At 40.3% G+C, this 12110-nt stretch overlaps 1 protein-coding gene across 2 annotated transcripts in view; it reads left to right on the top strand.

The window, feature by feature from the left end:
• Nucleotides 1-9867, top strand: part of TMEM71 (transmembrane protein 71) — a 48585-nt gene extending 38718 nt beyond the window's left edge. For both annotated transcript variants that reach the window (XM_032253826.1, XM_032253827.1), the window contains exons 8-9: nucleotides 5143-5204; nucleotides 8830-9867. In XM_032253826.1, the coding sequence (XP_032109717.1) occupies nucleotides 5143-5204; nucleotides 8830-8957 (190 nt within the window). In that variant the 3' untranslated portion in view covers nucleotides 8958-9867. The remainder of the gene's footprint in view (nucleotides 1-5142; nucleotides 5205-8829) is intronic.
• The last annotated feature ends 2243 nt before the right edge of the window (nucleotides 9868-12110 follow it).

Here is a 12110-nt window from a genome sequence, read left to right as displayed (position 1 = left end):
GAGTACTAAAGCCTCTTATATAAGATGAAGTAGTATTTGCATATACCCTATGTATATCCTCCCATATAGTTTAAATCATCTCTAGATTACTTATGTAGATGGGTTATATTACTTAAGAACTTTACTTCAGGACAAGAAGAGGCATTACTGTTATTAAATGAAATGTTTATTTTTAAAAGGGGTGTTAGGTCTGACTTGTTTGAATAGCTTTTTCACAGACAAAATGTGCTATGGAATATACAGGTGTGGGTCATCTAGACCTCCATCTCTTCACTGCCATGACTCTGATTCAGATATATATTGAGCCTTTACAAGTAGCCTCCTAACTAATTTTCCTCCTACCAGTTTCCCTCCAATGCCATCTTTATAAGACTCAATTAGCCAACAGCTTTAAGTCCAGCTACTTAATGAGCTTCAGATCTGCTTCTTCCATCTTCCCACCTGCTATCTATTTATTCTCCCAGGTCCAGGAATGTCAGACCCACTGCACTATCCTTTTCCCTACCACACTAATTCTAGCCTGTTAAACACCAAGTCATTTTACAACCCCTGCCTTTGTGAGCACTCTTCCTGCAGATAAAATAGCTTTCTCCTTAAATCGACTGGGGAGCACCTATTCCCATTGTGACGCTAGACTTCCTTAATCATCCTCTTAGTTTTAGCCTCCCCCTTTTCACTTATTTATTTAAACATTTATTTATATCAGTAGGTACTTACACATTTTTATTTTATACTCTGGGTTATAACGTTATACAATGTTTTTCTCTTTCTTTTGCAAGTTGTTCTGACTCTTGCCATTGAGAGCTCTTTCAGGTTGGTTCCTGTATCCTTTTCACATGCTCCTAATCTTTTTTTTTCTTGAACGCTTTCTTGCTTCTGTTACTACCAGATAATTCACACTCAATTGGTGTTTTTCCTGCCCTAGCCCTCAGCCTTTTTTCTAAGAACCCCTTATTCTTTCTATTATAGAACACTAGAAACCAAGATCTAGGTGCTGGGTGTGCTCAGAGCTACTGGGATGTTATTGCTTCTATAGCCAGTCAGTAGATGGAATAAGAAATATGTGTATGTATACTGACCCATATGTACCTACATATCAAAAATTATTTTTGTAACCATTTATGCATATATTTTAAGCAAAATATCATTCATATTGTTATATCTAACTCTAACCCAATACCACACGCTTCATTCTAGCCTTCTCCTCACCTTGCCTCCCTGTAACCTCGTGCTCCTACAGTTAGAAACCAGGTTTCCACCATCTGGCATCCACTTACTAATTTGTTCAATGCTAGTTTACACATGCAGACATATCTGAATTAATGAATACCAACTGTGAGAAACAATCTTCCTGACTCGAGTACAGCTGAAACTCCATTTTCCAAAGTTATTTTTCCCTACTCCCTTCAGTAAGATTATGCTATACATGTATACTACTTAGATTATTTTGTCTGCATTCCATCCTGGAATCCCCTAACTTCCTGATTGATATTTCTAAATTTGTAAGCATGAAGGTTTGCTCTTTTGCTGCAAAATTTTATGGGTTTTGACAAGTTGCACAATGCCATATATCCATCACTACAGTACCATACAAACTAGTTCTATCATACTTAAAAGTTTCTCTGTGGTTCTCTAGTCAAACACTCCTTCCCCAAACTCCTGAAATCCACTGATCTGTTTCCTGTCCCTATAGATTTGGCTTCTCTAGATTGTTATATTAATGTAGTCATACAGAACATAGCTTTTTCAGTCTTGCTTCTTTCATAGAGCAAGATGCAGAAAGATTTATACATGCTGTTGCATGAATTAATACCTCATTCATTTTTTTAGCTTAAAAGTAACTATTACCAAAAACAGAAAGGTGGGGAAGGGAGCAGAAATATGAGCTTAGATCTCACATTGAATTTTGCTCCTTTTGTCATGGGATCCTTGGGGTGTCACTTTGCCAGCTGGAAACCTCTGTTGCTGGTGGCGCCTTCTTCCTAAGTATTGCTTGTGTCCACTGGTCTTGTTCCACTCACTCAGCCTGGCAGGCTGCGCTTGGCCAACACTACCAGCCTGGATCACATGCCTGCCAAGGGCAAGCAAGGTGTGAAATGGTGACGGATGTGTGAGCAAACAAGTGTGGGGTCTGGTCACTGTGCACAGCCAGACACACCAGCTGCTGCAGTGAGGCAGGCAACTCCTAACCCTAACCCTAACTGGCACCTCACAGGTGCCAGCTCCATGTGAGGTATGGCTGGCTGGATCAAACATACCAGGAGCAGCTTCTGCTGTGGACACCAGCATCTGGACAAGGGAAATGAGGTGGCACCCAAAAGCCTGGAGATGTCAGGAACCACACAGCCCCAAGGAGGATGTTTCAGCCTTGGCTTAGGGAACCCCTAGGTCTGCACTCCCCAAGGGGCTGCAACTGTTCTCTCCTTCTTTTCCACAACTTGCTGGGCAAGGTGGAGTGGGGAGATGTTTCAGCTCTGTTGGTGTTATAGCTCTTTCAGTCCTGCCATTTGGCCAGTACCAAGTTCTTGTCCTGCATCCGGGAAGAATGAGGCATGCAGACACCTGGAGAGTGAGCAAGGTAGAGAGGCACATCACTGAGCAACAGAACAGCTCTCAGGAGACCTGAAATGGGTAGCTCCTTTCCACAGGCATATAGTCCTGATGAGTTCAGCCCTCATGCAGCACGTAGCTCCTATCCATAGGCAGGTCATCTTGATGAGTGTCCAGCTCTCAATGGAGAGGAGACGCAGAGTGGGTAGCTCCTTTCTGCAGGCAAGTCATCCCAAGTTGAGAAGAGTAGTGGGTAGCTCCTTCCCATAGCTGATAGTCCCAACCTCTCTGTGAGTCTGAGTCCGGGGGCTTTTATGGGCTCAGAAGGGAGGACCTTTGTGCTGATTGGTCCATGGGCAGCCATGGCGGCAGGGGAGGGGGACCAGAAAAAGCACTGTAAGTTCTCACTCTGGGCCTCCTTCCCGGGGAACTGGCAGCCCGGCTCCCAGGCTTCAGGCGGTCCCTGGCTGGAAGGTGGGGCTTCACCAGGGACACACCCCTTTCTGCCCAGGATCCACTCTGCCTCCTGCCACCATCAACAGATCACCCATGGCACTCAGGCTGTTGGTGGGGGTGGGGGCTGCCTGCAGGGCGAAGCTGCCCTCAGCCCTCTCTCGGCCTCCCTCACACGCTGGTCGGTGTTCAAAGTCTGGAGGGGGCTGAGACAGCAGGCAGCGTCTTGTCAGTACCGCTGGAAATGCGCAGACATCCGGCTAGGTTGTGATAGCATGGGGGCCCAGCCACGACTTTGCTGGGAAAGCAGAGCAGGCAACAGGAGTAGAGAGAGGCCAGGGGCAGGAGCAGGCGCTTCCAAGCCTGCAGGGGCAGAGGGGCTTCCAAGGCCCCCAAGAGGGCAGGGATGCCTGGGTTTGAAGACGTGGCTGGGCAGCCGCAGCTGCACCTAGGAGGGCGGGCCTCTTTCCCTTCCAGTTCCGGTTCCGGGCTCCCTCCAGTTCTGGCTCCCTCCTGCTTCCGGGCTACCTCCTGTTCCCAGTTCCTGCAGGCTCTATGTAGCACACAACCCTGGCCACGCCTCCCTTACTGCAGCTGGTGTATTTGCAGCACCTGCTCCAGATGGGCTGCTGCTGCCATCACTTATGGGGCTTCAGTTTTTCCCACCATTTCTGTCTTCCCTTCATTTCTTATTTTGTTAGAAACAATTGTTTATCCTATGGAATATTTTGATTGTATATGATTAATATAGAAAACTATTTACTTCCTCTAAGAAAAGATACTAACCCATAGCAATAATAAATATGCCATTCTACAATTAGCTAATTCTTCTTTGCTGCTGAATCATATTCCTTGTATGAATGTACCAGTTTGTTTATACATTCACCTATTGAAGTGTGTCTTCGTTGCTTCCAGTTTTTGATAATTTTGAACAAAGCTTTTACAAAGAATCACATGCAGATTTTTGCACAGACACAGAGTTCAACACAGTTGAATTAATATCAAGGGGTGCAACTGTTGGGTTATATGGTAAGTCTGTGTTTCACTTTGTAAGCAAGAGCCAAACTATCTTCCAAGTGTTTACACCATTTTCATTCTTAACAGCAATGCATGAGAGTTTCTGTTGCTCTGCATCTTCCCTAGCATTTCGTTTGTCAGTTGTTTGGGTTTTAGCCATTCTACTAGGTATGCAGTGGTATCTGACTGTTTTAATTTGCATTACTCTGATAATGAATGATGTTGAACATCTGTTCTTATACTTATTTGCCATTTGCATATATTTGGTGAAGTGTCTGTTCAGATCTTTTGCTCATTTTTTCAAGTGGGCTGCTTATTTTCTTATTATTGAATTTTAAGAGTTCTTTATATATTATGGATAGAAGTCCTTGATCAGATATGCCATTTGCAAATATTTTCTCACAGACTGTACCTTGTCTTTTCATTCTCTTAGCAGTGTCTTTCACAGTGCAAAAGTTTTACATTTTGATAAAGTCCAATTATTCATTTCTTTTCTTTCATGGATTGTACATTTCATATTGTATTTTAAAACTCATTGCCAAATGCAAGATCATGTCAATATTCCCCTATGTTTTCTTCTAGAAGTTTTACACTTTTACAGTTTACATTTTTGGTCTATGACCCATTTTGGGTTAAATTTTGTGTAAGGTTGTTATATATGTTGAAGTTCATTTTTTGCATGTAAATATCCAATTGTTTCAACACCATTGACTGAAAAGACTGTATGTTTTCCTTTGAATTGCTTCTGCACTTCAATTCAAATCAGTTGCTCTGCATGAGTCTACTTCTGGTCTGTCTACTGTCTTTCATTGATCTATATGTCTGTCCATTTGCCAATACCACACTCTCTTGAGATAGCAAGGGGAGAAATGCCAGATGTAGGTGATGGGGAGGAAGGCAGCAAATCACACTGCCACGTGTGTTCCTATGCAATAATTTTGCGTGTTCTTCACATGTACCCCAAAACCTAAAATGCAATAAAATAAATGGGAAAAAAAAAACTGTAGTTTTATAGTAAACCTTGAAATCATGTGTCTATAGTAAATCTAAAAAACATCACATTGGAATTAGGTTGGAAATGCCTAATCAGTATGCTAAATCAGAGCAATCTTGTTGTTTCAGATGGTTTATGGGAGAAATCTTAGCCAGTGTCTTCACATACTCGTTGATGGTAACTATAGCTTGTAAGTAACTGTTTTTCAGGTTATTGTGATGATGCCTGTATTTTATTCCAATTTTGGTCGTTTTAAAATGACTTTTAAATATTTCCTCTTTCTCACTCAAGATGTGAAATCATTGTTTCTCAGCCTTGCCAGCTATTTCAAAACCCCTGCCTGTGCTCTGTAAGTGTTGCCTGCATAATCATTATTGTCTGGACAAAAGTGACCATAATCTGATATCTGAGAATGGTTTCCACTGTGTAACAGATAACAATGACTACATATAGGAAATGTCCTGATCCTTTGTCCTGAAGACTACTTTCTGTTGCTGATAAAATTTAATAGTATTATCATCTGCCTCCTAAATTTTTACATCAAAATAATTTTTAAGGAACAGGACTTAGAAAATAATTTGAAAGGCAATGTCCTTTAAAATAATTTTAAAAGTGATTTTGTAGAGTCATAGCACTACACTTTATAAATGCCTCATATGAAGAAACCTTTGTGTTAGACTTTCCCAAATAGCTGGCAAACTGCCCATGAAATGATCTCAGTTACAAACTGTGATTTCTCTGCCTTTTCTTATTCATTTAATGATCCCCTTGTGTGTTAACTGCCATGGTTCAGCATATTTCAAAGGGTTACTGGGTCTGGGTGGGATGCTTGTAGAATTTCAAAGAGCCTGAAAGCAGTATCCTATTGCAAGATGAACTGTGTTAATTACCTTCATTTCAATATGGCTGCCAGAGGCAAACTCCCATGGCTTGGAGACTGAGGTCTTTAATTCTCTATGGCACTCTTACAAAATCTGTGTTAATTCTGAAATCACAATGGGGTTTACTGAAAATTTATTTTGTTTAGGAGTCTAGCCAATATTGATTTACTGACATTTTGAGTGTTGCTTCCCATAATTTCTAGGTATTTCAGGTTTCTGGGGATGCATATATAGCTAAGTTTTGTTCAGCCTGATATTTAGAAAATTGAATCTGGATAACTCAAGAAACCCTTATAATTTAACCCTGAAATTAATGATAAGGCTGGACATGGTGGCTCACACCTGTAATCTCAGCACTTTGGGAAGCTGAGGCGGGAGAATTCCTTGAGTCCAGGAGTTCAAGACCAGCCTGAGTAACATAGCGAGACCTACAAAAAATAAACAAATTAGCTGGGTGTGGTGATGCACACCTGTAGTCCCAGCTACTGGGGAGACTAAGGTGGAGGGATTGCTTGAGCCTGGGAGGTCAAGGCTGCAGTGAGCTGTGATTGTGTCCATGCCTCTGTGCTTCAGCCTGGGCTACAGAGAGAAAAGTTGTCTTAAAAAGACAAAGAAAAAGAAATGAATGACATTTGTTTAAAACAATTCTGAGATACCTCCCTTTATCTAGGTACAGGTTGCTCTCTATGGCTGTACAGAGGCGTAGAGATGTATCCTACATGACATTAGTACAGGTTTGCATGCGTGCTCAGATTTATGGGCTGAGATAACAATTAGTCAGGAGTGGACTAACTAATCATGTCTGATTTTCACCCAAAGAGCAATTTTGTTGCCCAACTTTCAAAAATGAAAACATTACTATGATTCATCAGTGTGAATTATATAAATTCCTTCTCCCTGGGTTTCAAGATGAACCTGTGCAATAAATCAGAAAGACAAGTATAGTTTTGCTAGAAAGCTCTGTAAGGAGAGCAGAGTTTCTCAAAATGTGGCTCTGGAATTAACTGAGAAGCTTGTTTAAAAAGCAGATTTCTGGATCCTGACTGCAACATTTCTGCATCAAAGTTTCAGAGGGTGTCTTTATTTTTAACTACTTCTCCAGGTAATTGCACATTAACTGCAAGAATCTTGAAAAGATGATTTCTAAAACCTTTACTCCTTGATTTCTAAAGTGGCACCACCTAAGTTACCAAATCTTTATTGATAATTTATGATATGTTCTATAATGTATGGAGTGCCCAGTTCAGCTCAACTGCTGTTAATGAAGTGTCTACCATGGGTTAGACACAGTCACTAGGTGCCAAGATGGCAATGCTCTGGCATGTGGCTGGGCTCAAGATTTCATCATCTCGTTAGAGTAAAGGGCATGTAAAGGGCAAGGTGGAGTTGCCTTTTAATATGGTACAGGGGCCGGGGAGCACAAGGAGGTCGGTTCCCAGACTAAGAGGAGTGTGGAGTATGTTCAGTTGGCCCCTCCTGGAAGAGCCAATATTCGAATGCAGGGGTTATGTCACCTGCTGTTTTCTCAGAACTTCCCATTGTTCTGAGCTCATTGTTTGTTTTCTCCTAAAAGAAATTGCATCAGGCCAATATTTGTATCGTGAACAAATGCTCTTATCTTCTGACTCACTTGTGGAATAAGTTTCCTTCTTTGATTATTTGTGTACATGCTTTTACTTGTTCTTCTCTTGTTCCCATTCCATTTTTCCCTGTTTCCTGCCCACCAGCCTCATATACACACACACTTGCATTTAAGACCTCTGAAACCAAGGACGATTGACTTCATTTTTTGTATCTACCACTAAAGCCTTGAAAATTGTATGTACTCCATAAATATTCATTAAATTGAATGTATTTGTTGCATCATTTCTTAAAGTACTTCCTTGAAAGCCAAGAGCTCTGCGTGTATATTAAAGACTTTGCAACCCTCTTCCTCTTATGTAAACATATCGAGAAACTAATAAACCAAAGACATGGTTATAATATCAAGAGTCAAGAATGACTCATAAGTCTCCTCTAACAATCAGTGTTGAGGATCTAAGGAAGTGGAGGGCAAGCACTGAATTCATTTCAGCAAATATTAATGCAGCACCCTCCCCGCAACACACACACCCATCCTGCACTGCGCAAGTTAGATTAAATTCGGCACCTCTTTAGCACCTCACACTTCTCAGATCATATCCCTTTTCATAAGATAATGAAATTCTTAGTCCACTGCTTTCCTCACTAAATTTAAAGTCTGTGAGGACAGGGACTATCTATCTTCTTCACCATTGACCTGACTGCCCTTTGCAAATAAGGATCAGCACAGGTATCTCATGTTAGTAATGATATGTTAGCATCGGCGACATTTTGCACACTTACGATTTAGTAGCAACAAAGTGGATAACATCTGTTCTCTCTTAGATGAAGGAATGTATGTTCATATACTTAACAAATGAATGAATAAACTTTAGGGAATAAAAATATGGGGAAAATCCACCTGTTACCCTACAGGCTGTTCTACTGGGCAGAAGAGAGTCAATTTTTTTTTTTTTTTTACCAAGTTTTTAATCTACTTGAGGCTCATGATTACCTTTCACTTAAAGTGCAATTAAAATACAGATATAATACTGAAAAATGCCATAAGGGCAGGTGGGAAGAGAAAACCATAAGAAATGTTAATTAACGAAGTACCACGCTGGGCTAAGGGGTCGAAACCTTTATACCCTTTCAGGCAAAAAAGGAGAGAGCTAAGAACTGCTAGGTTAAAAGCAAAAACAGAAAGTACCTGTAGTTGAGGCTCTACTCTTCCTAGTTGTGATTATTCAGGCCAGTTGTGGGTATGGGTGTGGGTGTGTACATATATATGCACACATGGGTATGCAGCGATTAGATACTGCGCTTCCTGTGTATGCGGAATTATGCATTTCTTTTCTTCTTTCTCCAATCTAGGTTTATCAAAATTTGACAGTCATTTAGGAATGCCTTTGATGAATGTCCTCCATCTGGATATCTGCAAATTGTCCAACTTGCAGTCCACTTGGAATCAGGTGTTTTACTGGAAGGGAGTAAGCGAATAATTGAGAAAAAGCCATGTTAGTTTGCCTATGTGATTTTTAAAGGATCTCAGTTTTTCCATCAAAATTATAACACGCTTATGAAAATAATATTAATTTGCCTTTCCTTTGCAAACACCAGCAATTGAAAGGGAAAGGACTGAGGAATGTGATGGAGGGCGACCGCCTGTAATAAATGTTCCCCTGTGATTCTCTAAGGCAGTGCTTCTCGAGCATTAATTTTCATTAGGAAATTCTGTGAGGAGCTTGTAACTGCAGATTTCTGGGCCTGCCACATGCACTTATCCCTCGCGGAATTGCTTAATAGAATAATGAAAGTAAATTTGTCTAATTAATACCAACTTGACAACTTGAATAAAAATAAATGCAATTTGTACATAAAATATAATGCTGCAAAAGTGTGTCATTCACTCCAGTGGAGTGACTTGATATTAGGTGGCAACAGTAGGTGGTGGTTGGTAAGAAAATGGATGGGAAATGAGCATTTTCTGAATGTTATATTCTTTTGAACCACTTTCTAAACCAAGTTTTTAATCTTCTTGGGGCTTGTAATTATCTTTCACTTAAATTGCACTTAACGACATGCCACAGAAAAATGCCTAAGGGCAAAATAAAGGCAAAGCACCAGAGTGCTTTGAAATGCATGAAAATGGTGCGCTTGACTTGACTCGAGGGCTGTAGAAGATGTTCCCTTTCTACCCCCCACACTTGGTGCATGTTCGCAAAGCAAATATGGCCTGCAATTCGAACTATCAATTTGTTCTATGTAATATTCTCTGAGTAAAAACTCTTACATGCAGAAAATTGTCTGTGCTTGAAATGGTAATGCCAAAATATAACTTTGTGTAACATTTGCATTTATTGCACTTTTGGTTAAAAAATAAACCAATAAATAAATGGAGTAATCAGGAAATTTGTATGCGTGCGTGTATGTGTGTGTATATCTACATGTATTTTCTGGGAAATCATGGAGTAACATCATTAATTGAAGACTGCATTATTTCCCTTTTGTTGCCTTAACAAATTACCACAAACCAAGTGGCTTACAGCAACACAAAGTTATTGTTTTACAGTTCTGGAGTTCAGAAGTCTAAAATAAAGGTCAGTAGAGTTGTTTTCCCTCTGGAGGCTTTAGGGAAAAATCTATTTCCTTGTCTTTTTTAGCTTCTGGTGTCTGCCTGTATTCCTTGGCTTGTTGCCCCCTCCTCTACGTTCAAAGCACACAGCTCTGATTTCTTACTTGCATCGTTTCATCATCTTCTTCTCTTCTGCAGTAAAATCTCCCTTTGCCTCCCTTTTTAAAGGACACTTAAGACTACATTTAGAATCCACTCTGATAATTCAAGATAAAATCATTGACTTAATGACATCTGCAAAGCCCTTTTTGTCATATAAGGTAACATTCACAGGTTTCTACGATTAGAACCTGGCTATTTTGGGAAACCATTAGTAAACTTACCACAGTTGTATTTGAAATAGGTTTGTGTAATAATTTAGTAGATCTGGGATGTGTCCCATATATTTCCCATTTTCACAAGTAGGTGAAGTGGGCAGCCAGAGAGAAAGGGCAGGTTACCCATAAAGGAAGCCTATCAGACTCACAGCAGATCTCTCAGCAGAAACCCTACAAGCTAGAAGAGAGTGGGGGCCAATATTCAACATCCTTAAAGAAAAGAACTTTCAACCCAGAATTTTACATCCAGCCAAACTAAGCTTCATAAGCAAAGGAAAAATAAAATCTTTTGTGAACAAGCAAGCACTCAGAGATTTCATCACCACCAGGCCTGCTTTACAAGAGCTTCTGAAAGAACCACTACACATAGAAAGGAACAACCAGTATCAGCCTTTCTAAAAAATACCAAAAAGTAAAGAGCATCAACATAATCAAGAATTTACATCAACTAATAGGCAAAACAGCCAGCTAACATTAAATGGCAGTATTAAACTCACATACATTATTATTAATTCTAAATTTAAATCGACTAAATCCCCCAATCCAAGGACACAGACAGACAAAAAAAGCCAAAACCCATTGGTATGCTGCATCCAGACCCATCTCACATGCAAGGATACACAAAGACTCAAAACAAAGGGATGGAGAACGATTTACCAACCAAATGGAGAGCAAAAATAAATAAATAAATAAAAAGCAGGAGTTGCTTTAAAGCAACAAAGATCAAAAGAAGCAAAGAAGGATATTACATAATGATAAAAGGATCAATGCTACAAGAAGAGCTAAAGATCCTAAATATATACGCACCCAATACAGGAATACCCAGATATATAAGACTTATAAAGAGACTAGATTCCCACACAATAGTAGTGGGAGACTTCAACATCAATATTAGACAGATCAATGAGACAGAAAATTAACAACGATATCCAGGATTTGAACTCAGATCCGGAACAATTAGACTTAATTAACATTTATAGAACTCTCCACTTTAAATACACAAAATATACACTCGTATCAGTACCACATCACATCTATTTACAGGTTTAAATGAAATATTGGTTGGCTGCTTGTTTGTTATTTTCTTCCCTCATTTTTTTTCATGTCTCTATTATTAAGCACAATTATAGGCATACCCATGTTTAGACTGCATTCTATCCCGGGCATAAAGCAACACCCCCATTCTCTCTCCCTCTTCCTCTTTCTCTTTCTTCCTCTTCTTCATTCTTTTTTTTTCCGCATTTATTTATTTTATTGCATTTTAGGTTTTGGGGTACATGTGAAGAACATGGAAAATTGTTGCATAGGAACACACTTGGCAGTGTGATTTGCTGCCTTCCTCCCCATCACCTACGTCTGGCATTTCTCCCCTTGCTATCTCTCCCCAGCTTCCCACCCCCCACCGTCCCTCCCCTATTTCCCCCCAACTGACCCCAGTGTGTAGTGCTCCTCTCCCTGTGTCCATGTGTTCTCATTGTTCAACACCCGCCTATGAGTGAGAACATGCGGTGTTTGATCTTCTGCTCTTCTGTCAGTTTGCTGAGAATGATGGTTTCCAGGTTCATCCATGTCCCTACAAAGGACCCAAACTCATCGTTTTTGATGGCTGCATAATATTCCATGGTGTATATGTGCCACATTTTCCCTATCCAGTCTATCGTCGATGGGCATTTGGGTTGGTTCCAGGTCTTTGCTATTGTAAA

Source organism: Sapajus apella, unplaced genomic scaffold, assembly GCF_009761245.1.
Source record: "Sapajus apella isolate SASKATOON/1434 unplaced genomic scaffold, GSC_monkey_1.0 scaffold3, whole genome shotgun sequence".
Taxonomy (NCBI): Eukaryota; Metazoa; Chordata; class Mammalia; order Primates; family Cebidae; genus Sapajus; species Sapajus apella.
The sequence above is the reverse complement of the archived record's forward strand: the minus strand, read 5'-3'. Positions and strand labels throughout refer to the sequence as shown.